At 34.0% G+C, this 23,027-nt stretch overlaps 1 protein-coding gene across 1 annotated transcript in view; it reads right to left on the minus strand.

Annotated features, from left to right (window-relative positions):
* The window catches only part of REV3L (REV3 like, DNA directed polymerase zeta catalytic subunit), a 253,915-nt gene that overhangs the window by 57,458 nt on the left and 173,430 nt on the right, over positions 1-23,027 (minus strand). Inside the window, exons 19-21 of the mRNA XM_051997548.1 lie at positions 11,337-11,452; positions 8,506-8,624; positions 174-292 (exon numbers count right to left, since the gene is read on the minus strand). Coding sequence (XP_051853508.1) covers positions 174-292; positions 8,506-8,624; positions 11,337-11,452 — 354 coding nt within the window. The remainder of the gene's footprint in view (positions 1-173; positions 293-8,505; positions 8,625-11,336; positions 11,453-23,027) is intronic.

The raw sequence follows: 23,027 nt of genomic DNA on the forward strand, positions 1-23,027 counted from the left end.
GGTCTTGCACCTCCCCACTCTGAGGTCTCTTGAAATTTAATGAGCATATTTCATTCACCTCAAAATTAGACACCCTAATCTTATCAACTTTTCCTTGCAGTTTAACAAACATAGAAAAGTTAAAAATTTAACATGATAAAAACAATATCCCCCTCAAAGAAATGAAATATTACCTGTATAGATCTGTCTTGTTATCAAACCAATCAGACAATACCCGAAATGTGAATAGAGGAAAACGTTGGTGAAGAACATGAAAACTCACATTTTCAAAAGTATAGTTGGTTAGAGCCACCTGGAAAAATTTAAGTAATCATTAGAATATTGCTATATTTACATGTTATATTCATTCCAGAAGGATTCAGATAGTGCTTAAAACCTTTAGTGATAGATTTAAAAACCACATTTAACAGAAACTTTGCATACCACTGAAAGAAATTCAAATAATATTCAATTTAGAATAAAAAATGTTTCACAAATGCCATTAAGTTAATTTTATATTATTTCCAGATTTGTTTTCTAATGGCTAGCTGGCTAATGAAACTACATGAACTTTTGAGATGTGCTACATAAAAGGGACTCTGTCGAAGTAGTTGCTTTGGTAATTAGAACTCTCATTTTGTGGTTGATTCTGTGCTGCCATGTTTTCTTAAGAGAAGAAAGTATGAAAATATCATCAGTATTTAGCCATTTGTAAAATATCCAGATAAAAGTTGGATTGATATGAAATTATTTGTTAACCTACTCCTGAAGATTATGGGGGACAGCAGTTGTGAAGAAGGAAGCTATCTAGAACTGTGGCAAGGGAGGCAGTGCACACCTTCAAAGAAGGGTGAAGCAGAAGTGGCATTTGGGAGTGTGCTATAAAAGACAGTTCGGTCAGGCAGGTGGAGCAATGTGATGAGGTGTTCCTTAGGAAGAAATAGCATGAAGGCAGGAAACAGATGGAATGGATGAATTAATCCGGACATTTACTGGAGGTCTCTTTTTGCTCAAACCAGATTAACTAATAAATTCTTGACTGGCCTTTTCGATAATTTCGTCTTTCAGAAAGTAAACAATGAAAAGAATTATTAATCTGAATTTCAGTCTGACCCACAAAAAGAAATGTTTTGGCAAGGTGAAAATGATGAAAGGTTCTTTTGTGCTTGAGACAGATAAGGAGAGGAACATTAGACTTTTGGAGAGCAAATCTTAGAAGTTTTAGAGAAAAGATGGATGAGCCCTTGACACACATTCTTAAAAAAAAAAAAAAAAAGTTTGGCTTGAGGAGAAACAAGAGGCTCTTGATGATGTAATTTTGTTAACACAAATTAAAATGATCTTAATGAGGAAAAAAGGGGGGAGGTATAAAAGTAATGGGGTACTATGGGGAACTCAGATTTTAAAAGGACAACAAATGAAAGTGAGGGCAAAAAACACTGTCAAAGCCTTAAAAAATGTTAGAAATACAAAGTCTCAGGATGAGCTAGTATTTTGTGTACTGCTATCAAAAGCATTTTGTCAGAAGGGAGGAAAGAAAGGAAAGGTTTGCCCTGATGCTTGGGAAAATAAAAGGTAAGAAAAAAAGAACTTTTCAATTTCAGTAATTTCTGTTTTCTCTATTAAGGAGAATGGCCTTTACCCTTAGAAGGTTAAGACAGTGGTTAGGAGGGAACAGAAATCCAAAAATAAGTGAAAAAATCAAAAGAGAATGACTAAAGCATTCTAAATAAATTCAAGCTATCTGAGCTGAACAAATTGTATCCAAAGATTTTGAAAGAATTTACAGGTATGATTGTTGAAGTCGATTATCTTTGAGGGTGAACTGACAAATGAGAAATGTACCACAAGACTGGAAAGATGGGCAAATGCCCTAAATGTCAGAAAAAGGGAGAAAATTCTTCAAACTGTAGGCTGATGAGCTTGATTTTTTTTGTGTATAAAAATTCCAGAACAGATTATCCAAACAATGTTTTTGCAAGCCAACAAGGCAGTGATCACTAAGAGCCTACCTCTTTGGGTGGACTGTGATAGATTTAGAAGACAGATAAGGAGCCTTTTTTCAACTTAATGTTTTTTCTAAGCTTGAAAAACTCTGCTTCCAAATGATCCCTGAAATGAGAACCCCCTTCCCTCCTCACCCCAATCACATTCAGTCCAGAATGGCTGAACTGGTTTTCTCTCGTTTCTCACATTCTACATCCTATCTTCTATCTTTGTGACTTTGTAATGGTCCTCTCCACGCCTGAAATGGCCTATCTCCTCACCAACAGCTCATGGAATCTTTCTCTTTCTTTAAGATGCATCTTAGGTAGGGAAGCCTTTTCTAATTCCATTCACTTGCTAGTGAACACCCACTCAAAAAACATTGAATTTAGTTATTTGGTATTTATCCTTTATGTACATATATGTTTCCCTCACTAGAAGTTAAGTTCCTTGCAAATAAGATTTGTTTCATTTGCTCTCTCTGTAGCCCTACCTACTAGCCCTGACTAATAAAAATTTGTTGATTGATTGTGTGACTGACAAAAGATTAATCCCTATGTTCAAATAGTCCTGAAAGGGAATTGCCAAGTGGTATGAAGTACTTTTTATTACTGTGAAATCTGTTAGTCTTTTTTAGTGATCCCAAGAAGAGTCACAAATTATCATATATAAACATCCACACATTTTTGATGCTTCAAGACAGATAAGACAATAAATGATTTATAGTTGCTGTTTAAACAGTTCAAGAATATCTGTTCTCTGACTTCTGATAATCTAGAAATTCCTATGAGAAAACCTAAGTTTTTAAAGCTCTTTACTCAATGATTTAATAACTTGCTGTTAACATTTGACACAAATGATCTAGCTAGTTGCATTTTGGCTTTAAATAAGTAAAGAACCTTTGATAACTTGGCTCAATTCTGTTGTCATAGATAATGCATATGCTCATTCCAAGGAATATTAAAAATTATCACAGCTTATTATGTGCAGTGGAGACTATGAACAACACATAATTTTGCTATCCCATTCCTAAATTCTGTTTATAAAAATATATTTTAAGTCATTGGGTGCCTTTAGAAATCTATGAAGATAACACACTGAGCCAGAATAAAGTTATTTCCTCCTTTGGGCACCTTTTCTTCTAGTAATAAAGAAAATATGTGCCTAATGCACATGGAAAAAGGAGATACTACTAAGGCCCATATTTGGAAGAGACCAAACTGTAATGGGCTGAGGCTTGAGTTGATGCACTGAGGTCCCAAGCACATGAGGCTAAGTAGTAATTGGACCATACTCTATTAATCTATAAGCTTGGAGAAAGAATGGCCCCTGCCCACTCTTTGTGCAAGTCCTGATGTGTTGTATAGGAAATGACGATTCTGGTGGGTGGAGGCAGGGGAGTGAAAAAGGAAGGGGAGGAGAGCTCAGCACTCACTTGCTCTGCCAGCTGGCTTCCTGTTTGTTTCTCTTCTTCTTTTTGCTTTTTTGCTCTACCCACTGTAGACACTTAACAATTCCTGGTTGTATGACTATGGGCAAGTCACTTAACCCCAACTGCCACAGCAAAAGCAAAAAGCAAAAAGAAGAAGAGAAAACAAACAGAAAAGTCGTTGCAATGACAAAAGAGCTAGCAGAGCAAATGAGTGCTGAGCTCTCCTCCCCTTCCTTTTTCACTCCCCTGCCTCCACCCACCAGAATTGTCATTTCCTATACAACACATCAGGACTTGCACAAAGAGTAGGAGGGGGCCATTCTTTCTCCAAGCTTATATATTAATAGAGTATGGTCCAATTACTATTTAGCCTCATGTGCTTGGGACCTCAGTGCATCAACTCAAGCCTCAGCCCATTACACCAAACAAATTTAATGCATATTACAGAAAATATGAGAAAAAGAGAGAAGATATGTAGAAGCCAAGTAGGAAATAAAGAATCTAAAGATTCTTAATCTTAAGAACAGTACTTTCTAAATAACAACAAAGTTCATATGGAAAAACAAAAGGTCAAGAATTTCAAGGGAATTAATGAAAAAAAAATCAAATGAAGGTGGCCTAGCTGTACCAGATCTAAAATTATATTATAAAGCAGCAGTTACTAAAACCATCTGGTATTGGCTAAGAAATAGACTGGTTGATCAATGGAATAGGTTAAGTTCAAAGGACAAAACAGCCAATAACTTTAATAATATAGTGTTTGACAAACCCAAAGACCCCAGTTTCTGGGATAAGAATGCACTATTTGACAAAAATTGCTGGGAAAACTGGAAATTAGTGTGGCAGAAACTAGACACTGACCCACACTTAACACTGTACACCAAGATAAGGTCAAAATGCGTTCATGACCTAGGTATAAAGAATGAGATTATAAATAAATTGAAAGAGCATAGGATAGTTTACCTCACAGACCTGTGGAAGAGGAGGAATTTATGACCAAAGAAGAACTAGAGATCACTATTGACCACAAAATAGAAAATTTCGATTATGTCAAATTGAAAATTTTTGCACAAACAAAACAAATGCAGACAAGATTAGAAGGGAAACAATAAACTGGGAAAACATTTTTACAATCAAAGATTCTGATAAAGGCCTCATTTCCAAAATATATAGAGAATTGACTCTAATTTATAAGAAATCAAACCATTCTCCAATTGATAAATAGTCAAAGGATATGAACAGACAATTCTCAGACGAAGAAATTGAAACTATTTATAGACATATGAAAATATGCTCCAAATCATTAGTAATCAGAGAAATGCAAATTAAGACAACTCTGAGATATCACTACACACCTGTCAGATTGGCTAGAGTGACAGGGAAAGATAATGCGGAATGTTAGAGGGGATGTGGGAAAACAGGGACACTGATACATTGTTGGTGGAATTGTGAACACATCCAGCCATTCTGGAGAGCAATTTGGAACTATGCTCAAAAAGTTATCAAACTGTGCATACCCTTTGATCCAGCAGTGTTTCTACTGGGCTTATGCCCCAAAGAAATACTAAAGAAGGGAAAGGGACCTGTATGTGCCAAAATGTTTGTGGCAGCCCTATTTGTAGTGACTAGAAGCTGGAAAATGAATGGATGCCATCAATTGGAGAATGGTTGAGTAAACTGTGGTATAAGAACATTATGGAATATTATTGTTCTGTAAGGAATGACCAACAGGATGAATACAGAGAGGACTGGCGAGACTTACATGAACTGATGCTAAGTGAAATGAGCAGAACCAGGAGATCATTATATACCTCAACAATGATACTGTTTGAGGATGTATTCTGATGGAAGTGGATCTCTTGGATAAAGAGATCTAACTCAGTTTCAATTGATCAAAGATGGGCAGAAGCAGCTACACCCAAAGAAAGAACACTGGGAGATGAATATAAACTACTTGCATTTTTGTTTTTCTTCCCAGATTATTTATACCTTCTGAATTCAATTCTCCCTGTGCAACAAGAAAACTGTTCAGTTCTGCACACATATATTGTACCCAGGATATACTGTAACCTATTGAACATGTAAAGGATTGCTTGCCATCTGGGGGAGGGAGGGAGGGGAAAAGTCGAAACAGAAGTGAATGCAAGGGATAATGCTGTAAAAAATTACCCTGGCATGAGTTCTATCAATAAAAAGTTATTATATAAAAAAAAAAAAGAACAGTACTTTCTATAATGATCAATGTATTTACTATGCAATCTCACCAAAATGATGGCATAAGACATTTTTGGAAAGCCAACACATTCAGTATTCCTGAGACAAAGCTAGCAAAGTCAGTGAGTACGATATTTATTTAGAAAGTAGTTTGGGAGTGATTATGTGGAGGTTGAAGAATAGGAAAATAGAAGGTAATCCAAGAATACTAGAAAAAAAAAGATATTACTAAAAATGTGTGCTCCTACACATGATGTTTTTTAATTAATATCAACAACAAGGGAAACATTCAGGTCAGCAATCCCATCATTCTGAATAGTGAGAATTTTTCATGGAAGTTATCTGTTGCTTCATGTGTGCCACTTATATAATTTAAGACCTAAACATTTGAAAATTTGGAGTAGAATAGTTTTTATTTTTCAAAAGTGACTGGCTAAAGAAATCTAAGAATAGGAGGGTTCTTAAAACAAAGTTTTGGGAGTTATGGTAAGTTATTATACTTAACCATGAATTCCTATATATGACAAAGACATCATCAATGGGGAAAAATGCCTTTTTAAAAAATCTTCAGGAGCAGAGATCTTTAGTTTGTTTTAATAGAATGTTCTAGTATTTAAACATTCTCACTGTTGAGTCATTCTTGTTGAAATAAATCTAACTTATGATTTTCAAAATACAATAAATCAAGAAGGTCAAGATGAATTTGTCTCCAACATTTTTTGTTTTTCCCCTTCAATTATTTTATTCAATATGATAGGCATAAAATGATATTTCAAAATTTGTTTTCATTTGCCTTTCTCTAATCACTACTGTTTTAGAATGTTTTTCCATATGACTATAAGTTATTTTGATTTCTTCATCAGAAAACTGCCTGTTCATATCCTTTGACTATCAATTGGGGAATGACTCCTATTTTTATAAACTTGACAAAGTTCTTTATATATCTGAGATATGAGACCTTTACCTGAGAAACTTTCTATAAAATTCCACTCTCCTCCAATTTCTTGCTTTCTTCCTAACCTTGGCTACATTTATTTTATTTGTACTGAAATGGACAAATGGCCCTCCTTTCCGCCTCGGGCCAGCAGAAGAAAGTTTGCTCAGCTAGATTGGGGGACTTCTTTTGCACTTCAAAGGGCCGGCTCAACAATGCTCTTAAGGGTGGTACCGGGAGGGGAGGATGGTAGTCGAAACTGATCTATCTATGTTAAAATATCTGCCCAGGTGCGGTTCTCTTCTTATCCTGTAAAACCCCAATCTTCCTGTTGTAAAATGCGAATCACAGATTAAAATATAACAAGCTGAACAAAAAAATGCTTATAAGGCTGTCTTTAGTTCTATGAGGGATGGAATTCGATCAGAACTCCTTCCGCTGGGTACCAAATAAATTCTAAATTTTCCTCATTGCGGCTGTCTTGAATTTTATTGCCTGGGCTATTTCAGTACAAACCCCTTTTAATTTAATGTAATTGAAATTACCCACTTTATAACTCATACTACTCTGTCACTCTTGTTTATTCATAAATTGTTTACCTATTCATAAGTCTGACAGCTATTACATTCCATGTTCGTCAAATTTTCTTGTAATCTCTCTCTTTATGTCTGAATCATACATCCATTTTGACCTTATCTTGGTAAATGTTGTAAGATATTGGTCTATGTGCAATTTCCACCAGAGTGTTTTCCAGGTTTCCCAACAATCTTTAGCAAATAATGACTTCTTATAACCAAAACTTAAATTTTTACTTGTCAAAAACAAGGTTACAGGCACTTGCTACTGTAGACAATTTACAGCATCTGTTCCACTGATATACCTTTCTTCTTTTTAGCAAATACCAGATAGGTTTTGATAATTATTACAATATAATATAGTTTAAGATCAGTTATAGCTTATTTATATTTTTTTCATTACTTCCTTTGATATTCTTGATCTTCTGTTTTTCAAAATGAATTCTGTTATTTTTTCTAACTTAGTAAGACAATTTTTTAGTAATTTAATTGGGCTGACACTGAATACGTTAATTTAGGTAAAACTGTCATTTTTATTGTACTTACCTGTCTACCCATGAGCAATTAATATTTCTTCAGTTATTTATATCTGGTTTTTTGTATAAAATTTTTTTCATAATTTTGTTCATATAGTTCCTGGGTTTGTTTTGGCAGGCATATTCTCAGGTACTTTATACTATCGATAGTTAACTAAAACAGAAATTGTGGGGATGCCCATCAATTGTGGAATGCCTGGACATGTTGTGGATTCGTGATGGAATATTACTGTGCGATAAGATAGGATAAACAAGATGATTTTAGAAAAACATGGATAGACTTGCATGAAATAATGAAGAATAAAATGAGTAGGACCAAGAGAATATAGCATACAGTAATAGCATTATTGTTTCAAGAAATTTGAGCAACGCTGCCAAAAAATAGTTATGACTATTAGAAATACCTATATTAATTATAAAGGACCTATAATGGAAGATGCTCTCTGCATCCAAAGAAAGAACTAATATGACACACATATGTGTGTCTAATGGTAGTCACTCTAGGACAGGGGACTCAGAAGAAGAAAAAAATGTTACAGAATAACTTTATTACAGATTTAAGAGGTGTACATAATATATTTACAGTTTCATGTGCAATCATCCTTTTTTTTTCCTATACTACTATGCTATGGAAATTCCTGTTTTATTTAAGTACAGAAAAAAATAAAATGGTAGTCAAACAAAATGTAATTTTATATTACTAAAAGCAGCATTATTTGTAAATATTTTTAAAAATTGTATTCATAATACCCCCAAAGCATAAAAGTTGCATATTCAAATCCATAAAACAACACAACAAACAATTCAATCTAAGTTTTTAAAGTTAATTTTTAGAGAAAGCATTTTTACCTCATTTCTCATGATTCTCCAAAGATTTAGTGTGATCCTCCCAACAATGTTTATCTCACTCATTGTATCTGATCCATATTCATCTCTTTCACTAGCAAATCTGTTCTCTATTTTGTCATCTACAGAATTGAAAGAGACTGCATTAGGGCATGTTCAGGCACTCCAGAAAGTTATCCCCAATAAAAATTAGAATATATTTTAAATTGTGCTGGCTTGGATGCAACAAAGTAAACCATTTAAAAATTTTTACTGACAATAGTTTGCTTCTCAGTTTTGGAAAATTTTCTACTTACTTTAGCTACAGAAACTATTATATGCAATTATTTTATCTAAATTTTTTATTCTTTAAAAAAAATTGAACCTTTTTTTCCTCTTACTTCTAGTAAATTTTCTTGCTTCTTTATATTCACCTAAAAGTGAGTGTTAGACTTTAATCTGAAAAGTGCTGACTATTTCTGGCTTATATTGAGTAATTACTAAATAATAATTGTTAACATTTATGTAGCATTTACCATGTGCTAAGGCACTGTGCTAAGCACTTTATAATTATTAGCCACTTGATCCTCACAACAATCCAACATGGTGAATGTTATACCCATTTTACAAATGAGGAAATAAATTGATTTAGCAAAATATTACAAGTGTATAATGCTTTATAATTTTTAAAGTGCTTTTGCACATGTTATTTCATTTGATTGTAATAAGCCTGTGAAGTAGGTACACAAAAATTATTATTATTTTTGCAAAGGAATAAACTATATAGATCAATAGAATCATCAGTCAGAAAAAAATGCCATTTAAAAAATATCTTGGAGGAGAAATGATCTGATTTGCCATAAGAGAATGCTCTAGTGCTTAAACACTCTCACTGTTAAGTTTTTATTTGAAGAGAGGAAAATGACTTCAAATCTATATATCTAATATATAGTAGATCAAAGACTAGAACCTAAGTCCTCTAACTTCAGTTCAGCATTCTTGTCAAATTCTGACATGAATACAGCTCTAAAACCTGGATAAAGACATTTCAGAAGACATTTTCTGTAGTGAATTGAAAACTGGAATAATCCTTCCTAACAGAAAATAAGAGTTCTGCATCTAATTTTAAGGAACAGAGATAACTCATAAAAATTTCCATTCTTGCCATCAGTATTAGTTAATCATAGATGTAATAGCTTCTAGGAAATTGACAGGGCAGAAGATGCTCTGGATTCATGTCTAGTTACTGAAACAACTATGGTAGCCAGAAAGGATTAGCATGAAAAATCTCCAATAACAGGAGTTGCTCTACTCTCCCTTGATAGGACATTCTCATATTTAAAATTCTTAGTATCAAGATGACAGTTTTAGTTCAATGAGAAAGATCCTCTATTATGTAGAAGAAAGGCTCTTGTTTCATTTCTTCCTAATTATTAAAGAGAAAGCAGGTAAAAGAGAGAGCACTGATATCACTGATAGCAGTGATAGAAATAACCTTCTTATTAAGGAAGAAATTTGAGTCACTGACTTATTTTACTTTTTGGATTATTAAGATATGACCTAAGAAAAAAGGAGTCAGAATTGAATGCTACTATATCTTATCCAATATCCTTTTAAAAAAAAATTTCTCATGCTTTTGCTTTTCTATCACATTCATTTCTGAATATTCTTCCCTTGCTCCCAATCCAGTGAACTGTATATTGCAGCAAAGATTTAAAAACATAAACAGTTCAGCAAAAACCAATACGCTCAGTCTTCCAGGACAAATATTCTACATTCAAAGCCCTACCTCTGGGTCTTTATCATGATAAGTGTGTGAAGTGAGAGGTGAATTCAGGTCTTCTACTGCCTAACTCCATTTCATTCTGCCTCAACTTATATGTTTTCTCTTATGATTCTCTGAATTCATTCTGCTTACTGTTTCTTACATCACAATAATATCCCATTACATTCATGTTCTTCAATTTATTTAGCCATTCCCCAACTTATGAACACCTATTAGTTTGCTTTCCTGTATCTCTGCTAGCAGGGAAAGTGCTGTCATGAAATTGGTACATTTTTTGTCTTTGACTTCCTGGGTGCAAAGGCTTAAGTTCTGTACCTTTCCCAAAGCAGTTCCCTTTGTGAGATAGAAAGTATAATAATTATTGTGTCTGTTTTACAGATGAGGAAACAGGCACAAAGTTAAGGGCCTGCCCAAGGTGAAGCAGCTACTTAGTGTTAGAATTAGCATGTCAACCCAGATTTTCTACATCTAGTGCTCTTTTCATTATAACATACTGCTTCTTTTTAATGATGCAGTTAAAACAAAACAAAACATTCTGTGATCAAATCAAAGACAAAGAAGAAAATCCTGGTGGGGCAAGAAATGAAATATAATTCAACTGGCTTCTCATGAAACTCAAAAATATTTGCTATCCTGGATTCTTACAGTCACCAACTTTTCTCATTTTTTTGGAAGTCATCTCCTCTTGTTAATTTCTATCATATATAGCACAGAGACCAGCTTTATTATTAACATTTCAGCTTTTTACTTAGCTTTTTGATTGCTAAAGAGTACTTTAATATGGCATTTTAAAAGAAACTTAAATAAGCATTCTCTTAACTGCAAAGAATAGGTACTTTTGAAAACTTGAACAGAATCAGGGCCTCTGAGAAATAACTTCCAAATTCACATATTCTTTTAGAGTGGTAAATGAAGACAACAACAATTTATGGTACCTTTTGCCCAATAAAACAAAGTTGGGAAATAGAGGGGGAGAATTTGATTTAAAGCAAAATGGCTTCTTAAATTTTTTTGCTTGTATTTACCTTTTAACTTGTTATACTTTTAAATCACAATAGTTTGACAATACCTGGAACTCGGGAGATCATCTGACATAAGTCAACACTTAATGCAGCAGCCCTCTGTAAGAGATAACCCCAGGAATGCATCTGGATTTCATATCCTAATAGAATATCAGGATCATACCTAAAGAGACAGTAAATAATATAAGAACCCAACTATTTTAATATTCAACATGTCTTGTATAAGAAGAATTTTATAAATAAATTCTACAAAAGTTGTAAGGCACAAACGTGATTTTTTAAAAGTTCTCTGGTAGTATAGTTTTCTGGAATTCATACACTGACAGGGAATGCTAGTTATTTATGTTTTAAAATTGAGATGAGCATGAATGATTAGAACCAAGTATGTTACAACATTTGCTTAATGGAACAAGAAACTTTCTTAAAAATTACATATATATTTTTTCACTCCATAGAAGTCTGCCATCTTTTTCTTGACATCTCTTCCCCACCAACCTTCCCCCTTAAGAAAAACAAACCCTTTTACAAAAACATATAGTAAAGTAAAATGAAATATCTGTACTGGCCATATTAATAAAAAAAGTTATATTCTGCCTTCTTAATCTATTACCTTTCTATCAGGAGGTAGATAGTATATTTCATCATCAATTTTCTGGAATCATGATTAGTCATTGTACTGATCAAATGCCTAAGTTTTTGTTATTATATATATTGTACTTCTAGTTCTGCTCACTTTATTCTATTTTCATTTCATAAAAATCTTGTATTTCTCTGAAACCATGTCTTTCATCATTTTTTACAGATAGTATTTCATTACATTTATATATTGTAACTTGTTTATCCATGCCCCAGTTGATGGATACACATGTCTTACTTTCCAATTTTTACTACTTCAAAATTGCTGCTATAAATATTTTTGTACATCCTTAAGTTTTCTATTTTTTATTTCTTTTGCTCAAGATAATCTCTCCCTTAAACTACCTTCCCTTTAACTGCCCACTCATTTTACTCTTTCCCCTTATGAACCTGTTGAATGAAATATATTTTTGCACTCAACTCTGTGTGTTTGTGTGTATTCTTCCATTCTTTTTTGAGTAGTTCAGATGAAAGACTCAAATGTCACCTGTTCTGACCTTCTTTCCTCTTTGTTTGTATAGATTTCCACTTGCACACCCCAATTATCTAAGATGATTTTTCTCTCATCTTCCTCCCTGCTCTTCCCCCTTCTAGCACAGTGTTTTCCTCTTCCTCTCATGTCTCTATTTTTCTTTTAAGAGTAATAAGAAATAAAAGAACTACTCCCAAGTGATGTGAGTCAATTAGACTCCACTATGTCACTTGATGATGATAGGGGATATATATCATCTTCTCATATTAGAATATAAACAATCTATTTTTACTTAGTCCCTTTATGATTGTTCATGTTTACCTTTTCATGTTTCTCTTGAATCCTGTGTTTATACATAAAGTTTCTATGCTATTTTCATCTTTTTATCAGGAATATTAAGAAGGCCTCTATTTCATTAAGGTTGTATTTTTAACCTTGTAGAAATAGATTCAATTTTGATGTGTAGGTAATTCTTGGTTGTAAATATATGTCCTTTTTTTTTTTGGACCATCATATTCCATGCACTCTGCTCCTTTATTTAGTGGTGGCTGTTAAACTGTGTGTGATCCAATTTGGCTTACTGGTACTTGAACTCTTTCTTTTTGGCTGCCTGTGGTACTGTTTATCTGACCTGGAACTTCTGGATTTTGACTATAATGTTCCTGGGAGTTTTCATTTTTAAATTTCGTTCAAGAGGTGGATTCTTTCTATTTAACTTTGCCCTCTGGCTCTAAGAGTTCTGGGCAATTACTTTTGTAATTTTTTGAAACATGAAGTCTAGGCTTTTGTTTGGTTATATAACATTCAAGTAGATCAATAATTCTTAATGATCTTTTCTTAATCTTTTTCTAGAGCAGTTGGTTTTTTTCCCTAGATATCTTACATTTTCTTCTATTTTTTCAGTCTTTTATTTTTGTTTTAGTATATCTTATTGTCTAATAGAGTCATTATCTTCTATTTGGTTTATTTTAATTTTCAGGAAGTTTGTTGCTTGGCTCAGTTGTATACTCTTGTCCCAAGCTGTTAGTAGCTCTCTTTTCAATTCCTTCTTCCATAGCTCTCATTTAATTTACAAGTAATTCAAGGTTTAGCAATTGTCAATGCTGTAAAATTACCCATGCATATAACTTGTAAATAAAAAGCTATTAAAAAATTTTACAAGTAACTCTTGTTTTATCTCTATGAATTCTAGTTAACGTATGCACAAGTTGCGTTTTTCTTTTGATATTTGCTTGTAGATGTTTTGGAGTCATTCTCTTCTTCTGGATTCTCATCTTCAGTGTCCCTGTCATGATAGCTTTTCAAAGTAAAATTCTCTTTTTGTTCTTCCAGCCTACTTACTGACTTCTGGAAAGAATATCTTGGCTGGTCCTGCTGCTTCTTTCTTGGGAGTGTTTGATCTTGAATTACTCAAGGATCTCAGGGACAGTTCAGGTGGGGATCTGCAAGCTTTTAGTGATCCCAAATGGTCTGATTCAAGACAAAACTTAACTGCTGCCCCTCTACAAGATCCAACATTGGGTTTATTTCTGAACCATACCTGTGGGCTTGCCTCTAGTAGAAGTCCCCAAGAGACTGCTACTAACTCCAATACTATGTCAACTGGAAAGTCCTGCTGTTTTAGGGTGACAGAACTGCAGGCTCTTCTTTGGTCTGGAATTATTGGTGTGGTTATATGATTTTATATTTCAGACTGAGTTGGAAGCTAGAACTGAGACTCTACTCTGCTCCTGGAATTAGTCACATGGTTACTTGCTTTTGAACTTGATCCTTGCTAAAATATAGCCAAGCACCCATAACCACTCTTCTCTCTGGGATTCTTACCCTGGGTGCAGGTCCTCTTCTAAGTCAGCCCTGGATTTGTGATCTCGATTGAACAGTGAGCAATGGAGCTGTCTGTTGGCTTATATTCCTGCACCTTACACAAGTTTGGGCTCCTCTTTGCTAGATTTGGGATGTTTTCTTACCCTGAGGCACAGCTCTCCCTTGCTGGAACAATCCACATGGCCATTCCTGGCTAGACCCATACCCAATGACTGCAGACCTCTTTGTGTCTCTCCCTTTGCTGAGCTTGGCTAGAAAAATGACTCACTGTGATTTTTTTCCTTGAATTTTCTGATTAAGACTTGATCTGAAGCATTTTCTAGATCTGTTTGGAGGAGTTGTGGGGTAGAACTTGGCTGTACTTCTTCCTGCTACTCTGCCATCTTGGCTCTTTCCAAGAAAATATGATTTTCAATGTCATCTAGCTTGATAATCAAATTTTGATAGCAGAGAACAGTGGAAAGATTGATGGAGGACTTGTGGCCAAGATGGCTGGCTGAATGGAAGCAGAGTGCTCAGTTTTCATCAAAATTCCCACTAGACCAAATAATTTTTAAAAATTCAATAAGAAATTACAGTAAGTGATTTCTTTTAACTCAGAACTGCACAAAGTCAGCCACCAGTCCAAAAGCAAAAGGAAAATGAACCACCAGCAAAGCTAGTGCCAAGGTAGCAAATACTTCTGTAACCTCCCAGCAAGAAGAGAATATATAATTCCAGACTTTCTGGCTGGAGGCAGAAATAGTAAAAAGGGTTCCTGTATGAAAGCCCTGAGGAGGTCAGAAAACACTAGTATGAAGATTTTAAAAGCCCAAGAGAGCAGCAGAAGCTAGCATTTAGATTGGAACAATTCAGGCACCCTGGGTCTCCAGTGTTTCTAATATCATCCTAAAAAGTCATAAACTACCCTGAAGATCCAGGGCTCTGCACTCAAAGGAGGGCCTAAGCATTTAAAGTGAGGTCCAGCCCTAGACCCCAAATGACTCAAAGATAAAATGCCTCAGACAAAAATATATACATAGGGCAGAGCTTGACCCTAAAAGAACACAGCTCTTATAATCTGAATATGATACCAGATAAAACAAATAATCTGGAAAACAGAAAATGGAAAAGAGAAGTTAAGAATCATAAGACTCCTTGAAAACCATGATCAAAAATAATTAAAGCCTGGTTGCTGCATTTCAAGAAAAAAAATTAAAATGAAAATAGAAAGAACCCACTGATAGCTTCCTGTAAGAAATTCTAAAAGGAAAAGTACTATGAATGTCATACCCAAAATGTAGAAGCTCCCACATCAAAGAAAAAACATACAGATATTCAGACAGGAGCAGTTCAGATATCAAAAGTACATAGGATTGTATAAGACGTAGTAACTTCTACTTTAAATGAAAAAAGCTTGGAATACAATATTTCAAAAGATAAAAAGATACAGGGTTACAATCAAGAATACTTTGCAAACCTGAGGACAGTCCTACAGAGAAACAAATGCATCTTTAAGAACAGAGGATTTTCTAGCATTTCTGATGAAAAGATAAGAACCTAGTAAGAACTCTGAAAGAGAAAAGCATCAAGAAATCAAAAGAAATCTAGAAAAGTAAATTTATTTGAGCAACTGAGTTGTATGATAACACAGTGTAAATACACCAAAAGGAGAAGAAACAAGTGTACTCTCAGAGCTTTAGTATCTTCAAGATCATTGAGAGAGTTAAATAATAACTGAGGGTCTGAAAGGAATGGATCAGTTCTTTTCTGAGAGTTTGAAGAAGGGAAAGAGAACGGAAGATAAAATGAATATATTAGGACATTCAAGTAGAAAGGAAGAAAAAGTGAAACTTGCTATTTCCTCATAATTGGAGATAATGAAAAGAAGATTACACAAACATGGAGGAGACAGTATCTGGAAGAACAGGCATCAGATATCCCTCCTTACTGAAATGAATAAAGAAGGGTTGAACACAAACTTTTTCATGTAGAAATACATCAAAAAGCAACAAAAAAATATGTTGGCATTGGGGGGGGGGAGGGAGATATGGGGATAGTTTAAAAAGAATGATAATATTTGGGAGCAAATAGTTGCAGGCAAAACAAACTTCTTGATCCTAAATTGTGGGATAGAATCTGAAAGGGGACAAAAGAAAAGCAAAGGACTAGAATCTGAGAGAGTATCCATCAACTAGGGAATAGAGGAATAAAGCATGGTATATGAATGCAATGGAATATTATTGAGTCTTAAGAAATGACAGAGATGACTGAAGAAAATCTTGGGTAATAGAATCTGATTAGATATAGGACCAGAAAAGAATTATTTTATTCAAAACCAACAACTCTGTAAAGAAAAACTGAAAAGACTTAAGAACTTGGATAAATCTAACAATCATGTCTGCAGAATACTGAACATGAAGCATATTTACCCACCTTTTAATGGGGATATGATGGACTCAAGATGAAAAAAGAGGAACAACTTGGTCACTTTTTTATTATACCATGTCCTATGTTACAAATCATTCCCATGTTTCCTTCTTTTCCAAAGATTTAATATTTTAGAGGGGAAAAATGGCAACAATCTTTCTTTTACTTCATTTTAGAAATGACCATATTCTCAAATGAAGTGTAATTTAAAATTGTAACTAATCTGAAAGGTTGACAGGTAAGGAAAGTTAGGTGAAAAATAATAGGAAAAGGAGAAAATCAGGCACTGAAATAGGTAATAACCAAGGTTGATGGGGGGCACTTGGAAGGCAAAGGAAAAGATTTCTAGTTATGGTGATATAGTTACAAAGAGAAATCTGTATTAAGATCCAGCCAACTAACAGTGCCTCTCTATTTGTAATTGTCTTGGAAATCTTCACATTTGTCCTGACTTAGGTTAGAAAAATGCTTAATTTTAGAGGGAGACAAACTAAATGACATAAAAATAAAAACTACATAGGTTTTGTTCAATTATAAGCTCCAAAGAAAGCTAAGAAAATATTTTTCACACACAAAAAAGTAGAGAATAGAGTCTACCTAAAATCAGATTCTATAATACCTTCAATAGTCAAATATATTCAGTATATATATTCAATAAAGCAATTTGTTGGTGAGGCAGGCAGATACTTGAATAAGTATCTGATATACCAAGAGATTGTAGATAGATCATCAGATGGTGAAATGCCTATTATACCATGTGCATTAATAGGACCTTAAAGAATAACAAAAAAGACCCGTTACAGTTGCCTAAAAATGATTCTTTTAACATCAGTCATTTAATATCTCCTATCTTAAAAATGACAAAAATATTTAAGTGTGATTCTGTTCTTATTTCACTCCAATAAGGGGATCTCAAAATCAATTTTAAGAAACAAGGTACATAGATGTGGTTAGATAGCAAACTGTTCAAGAGATAAAAAATCTCACTCTTGTATGAGATAAAATGAAGGTCTATATAAAGTTGAGAGCACAAAATTTAGAAACTTTTGGAAATCTGAAATGCTGAGGAATTTATTTAATAATTTGTATTTATTCATAAATAAATATTTACTGAGCCCCTACCAAGTGTGATGAAAAAGGACAAAAAAACCAAGTCTCTGCTCTTGAGAGGCTTACTGGTAGGAAAAAAAAAATTATACAGATATGAGAAGTTATTACAATTATGATCTGAAGAAATCTAGGGAATATACATATTAAATAGAATCTTTTTAAAAAAGATAATTTATTGCATTCATTTTCTTTGAAAGAACACTAGATAGTTAAATCTTGTTTGTAAAAGTCTAAATATTATCTTGTTCATTCTTAACTGTGACAGTAAAACTACCTCTCTACACCAGTCTAGTCTCAAGTTATCGCAAGATTTCACTTGAGGTATCCTCAGGCTCCAGACTTACTACTGAGATATCTGACTCCAAAATAATATGGGACCTAGGAACAAAGCATAGGCCAGGTTTAGGAAAAATTCAAGGATATTATCACAAAGCTCACATATCGAGAGTGGGCTTCAAAGTGTCAGAATGGAGATGTTACCTTACATCTTGACATCTCTTTTTCCCATTTATTTTTACATCCAGGGGTCTTGGAATCTTAGATTACTATAGCAAGGCCTGTCTGATTTTGCTTACACCCCTCCACCCCCACACACAACCTCGTCTCCCCAGAATTAAGCAATTGCAAATCATTGCAATCTTAGAGATGATAAAACAATTAGTCAGATTGCAGCACCTTTTAGATAGCTTCTATGTCTTCTATTTCTAAAAATTTAATGAACTAACTTCTAATCCTTTTAGGAATAAATCATATGTTGTATAAGTATTAAACATGGGAAAAATATGCCTTTGAACCAGTGAATATAGAACTGAAAAATTATTGTAGAATTAACATCTTGAAACTTAAAACATTTTTCATCTCTTTATATTGTTCATATGTTATCTGTCTGATAATAAGAGCCTGAAGCTACTTTTCACAATTTAGATTTGCCATATATTCTTAATGACTGGTATAACTTGGGAGAAAACATTTGGGAAAAGTTTTGCACCTGCAAAAGATAGACAGAATTCTTAAATCTGGAAGATATTCCTTTTGCTGGGAAAATGCCTAAATGGGAAGAAAAAAATTGTACAACTTCTAGTGATATTATTGGGCCTATGCTGGTGCATATCCACATTGTATTGATCTTACATCTTATGTGCCTTTGGCTAGTACTGCTGGCTGAAATAGGAGTGTGGATACTAGAAATTTTTCATATGTTGCAGAAAGCCTCTTTGGAAAAATGAAAAGCAGCAGAAATACTGTGAAGACTGAAGAATACTACTTCTATAGCTACCAAAAAAATGTTACTTTCTTTTTATAGAGTCAGTGGATAGTAACAGTTTTGATGTTGTATCATTTCATTTAACTTAACATTTTTCAGAAAACATTTCTCTTGGTTCAAAATTTTTTTTTTTAAAGTCTAAGGCCTGTTCCCATGATATTTTTTCCTCTGTGCATGATCCTACTTTGGCATTTTTTTTTAAAACCTTTAATTAGGAAACAAGTTGACTAACTATAAAGCAACCTAAGCAGTTGTCTAAATGTAATTAGTTAAAGCTAATAACTTAGGTAATTTCAGATTCTAAAGAGGCATTTTCCAGTTTGTCTTAGTTATATCAAACAAAGGAGAGAAATCTTAAGTTAATAAAGAACTGAAATTTTTGCTTATGCCCAAGATGCCCATGGCTAGCAAAAATCACTATCTTGGGGGGCACATGGCCATTAAAAATAATGGAATATTATAAACTATAAATATGGAATGTTAGATTATTAAACTGAGTTTAAGAAAACATAAATCATACTGCTGATGGAACCTCTGAATTGGTCCAGCCATTCTGGAAAAGACAGTTAGAGCTATGCCCCAAAAGTGACTGAAATCTGCACATGCTCTGACCATGAGATATGTCTACTGGGACTATAACCCAAAGAAGTCAAAGAAAGAGGAAACACCCTGCTCCCTCCCAATTTACAAACATATTTATAATCATTCCTTTTGTAGTGTCAAAAAATGGAAAGGACAAATTTTCAAATTTTAGAATAATATTGTGCCAATAGAAGTGACGAAAGGGATAGATTCGGAGAAAATTTGTATGAACTGGGAAAACTTGTAGGAATTGATAGAGTGAAGTGACCAATCAGAAAAGCAATTTAAAGAAAAATAACACTGTCAAGCCATAAAATTTTGTAAGATTTAAAGAGCTCTGATCAGTGAACAATCATGATTACAGAGGACTAATGATGATCTACTCCTAACAGAAAGATTCAAGATGGAGAATGAAATATACATTTTTGTGCGTGGATAAAGCTGAGATATATTTGCTTGACAATGCATATTTGTTTCAAAGGTTTTGTTTTTCTTTTTAACTTGGGATTGGAGGGAGAAAAATAAATGCTTGGTAATTGAAAAAATAAAATTAGAAAATATGAATGAAATATTTTGGTAATACTGAATAGCCAATTTAGAAAACTGATCAAATTACAGATAATCATAGTCTAATAATTTGTAAATTCATGATTTGGAATTCAGAATGTATTACACTGTAGAAGAAATTCAGAAAATATTGGTTATATACCTAAGTTAATCTTTGTTTAGTTTTCCCCAGAAGTCTAGAACAAACAAAAAAGTTAAATTTCCCAGAGACTATATGGGAAAATGTATACAGAGTTCAAACTGAGATAAGGAAGCTATGGAATACATCTTTCCCTATATCATTGTGTTCAACTCTGCTCAGGTAGCATGAAAGATTTCTGTGTTCCTTGCTCTCAAGACAGGAAGAGATTTTCTTCTCTACTACTATAAGGGCACTGATTTTTAAACTCCTTTTACTTCTACTTGAAAATGGATCCCATTTCTCTCCAGAATTGAAAAGACATAGAACTTCTGCCATAAATGACATTTATCTATAGAGTGTTAGTGAGTTGGATGATTTTATTTCAGGACTTTTAGAATAATTTAAACTTAATCAGAATTCTATTGATATCAATGGTTGTAATAAAAATAGAAGTGAAAAGGATGGAGGAAAACATTTTAAATGTTAGCTAAAATCTCTTCACAAGATTGTTGAGTAAACACTAAACCTAACTGAAACAAATTTCCAAGAAAGAGAGGTTTTGATATTTAAATTCATTAGAATTGTTTTTATTCCTTAAAAGATGTGCTATCATGAATACAGAGAGGATTGGCGAGACTTACATGAACTGATGCTAAGTGAAATGAGCAGAACCAAGAGATCATTATATACCTCAACAACGATACTGTTTGAGGATGTAGTCTGATGGAAGTGGATTTCTTCGATAAAGAGAAGATCTAACTCAGTTTCAATTGATCAACGATGAACAGAAGCAACTACACCCAAAGAAAGAACACTGGGAAATGAATATAAATTGTTTGCATTTTGGTTTTTCTTCCCAGGTTATTTATACATTCTGAATCCAATTCTCCCTGTGCAACAAGAGAACTGTTCGGTTCTGCACACATATATTGTATCTAGAATATACTGTAACCTATTCAACATGTAAAGGACTGCTTGCCATTAGGGGGAGGGGGTGGAGGGAGGGAGGAGAAAAATCGGAACAGAAGTGAGTGCAAGGGAAAATGCTGTAAAAAATTACCCTGGCATGGGTTCTGTCAATAAAGTTATTTAAAAAAAAAAAAAGATGTTCCATCTATTGAGTAATTAAAATAGTTCCATGTAGTGTTTACAATTTATTTGTTGTTTCTTTCTGCAAAGGATTCCTTATATATAACTTTTGCAGCCATTTTTTTTTTTCTTTTAGGCCTTTGGGTACTTTGTGATATATATATATATATATATATATAGTATTGTACCTTTAAGAAGTAAGCAGTTAAGGGGCAAAAAAATACTTTTCCATAAAAAAGATGGAATACATTAACTTGGGAAGAATAATTAATGCCCTTATAAGAGAGATAAAATATATATAAAAGAAAAAATTCTTTTGTTTAAACACTGTTAAAAATCCATGTGCAACAAGGCATGGTTTCAGAAAAGATGAGAGCAATTTGGTTGTTAAAAGGGTAGGATATTAACTTTTGCATAAGTAATATGGCTTATGTCACCTTGTAAAGGATGTAAGGTGCTGTTTTTTAATTAGTGAAGAGTTCTGTACCTGAAAGGAGCACATAGTTTTTATGTACTACACTTTAGAAAATGCTAGTGTCAACAAGTAGAGAATGTTCAGTGGATAAGTGGGGACTGAGAAATGTCCAAGGATGTAAATGTCTGAATGTAACTCTTTTGAAGGTTTCAAAAACTAAAACTCACCAAATAGTTGTTTGGAGACGGTGAGATGCTGAAATAAATGTGAGTTTTTATGATAGAAATGAGAGCTCGTGAGTTTTTATATCATTAAGAGGAAGACCTGAAGACCAGGAAGATCTGATTTGAGCTACTGAAAATAGTGAAAGCGCTGGGTGGATTGCAAAGAGCTGACAAAACTAGGCAGGAGGAAAACTTGGTGGCGATGAAAAAGCCAAAGGAGACCGGCAGGAAGGAGCCCCAGGGGAGAGGGACTAGAGCTGCAGTCACAGCGATTGCCCTCTAGCACCACCTAAGTTTGAGAGAGAAGAAGCCTGTCAGAGAGGTCTATTGCTCTTTGCTGCCCCATATCGTTTGAGGGAAGCAGCAGTTTGGAAGCTGCCTTTCCTTAGATCAACAGCATGACAACTGACCGAGGATGCAGAATCGTGAAGTAAAGAGCAGGCTGGGCTTGTTTGCAATGCCCAGAGAGGGTCAGCTTAGTAAACTTCTTAGTTCTCTGGCTTAAGGGATTGTAAGTAAAAAGAACTTGAAAGGGCTTTATCAGCCTGAGAGAGGATTTGGCCAGCAGAAGAGTAAAGAACAGATGAGAAAGCAGCAGAGAAACGGTTCTGTAGTGCACATGTTCTTAACTAGACCAATGACGTCACAGTCTGCCCTTCAGTTATAAATTTATTGTGAATACACGGGTTTTTCTCACTCAAGTGCCTCCTTGCCGTGCTTAAGTATGTTACCATTCTCCTGGACAGATACATTGGTAGGAGAAGCTACCTAAATTTATGGGAAAATGGTGATAAATTTATTATTCTTGCATTTTCTTGATAGTGAGTACCTATGATAAGCTGCTGATTTGTGATTTTGTCTTTTTGTTAAACAAATAGATACACTTTAGATTTAATGGAAACGACACTGTGAGAGGCTGGTATTATGCACAGAATGTGCATCAGGGAGAACTTGAGAACTAAAATGATAAGATGGAAGGAAGGGAGGAAAGAATTCCTCTACAGTTGGGAGTATATCCTATGGTG

Source organism: Antechinus flavipes, chromosome 4 (genome assembly GCF_016432865.1).
Source record: "Antechinus flavipes isolate AdamAnt ecotype Samford, QLD, Australia chromosome 4, AdamAnt_v2, whole genome shotgun sequence".
In the NCBI taxonomy this organism is placed as follows: Eukaryota; Metazoa; Chordata; class Mammalia; order Dasyuromorphia; family Dasyuridae; genus Antechinus; species Antechinus flavipes.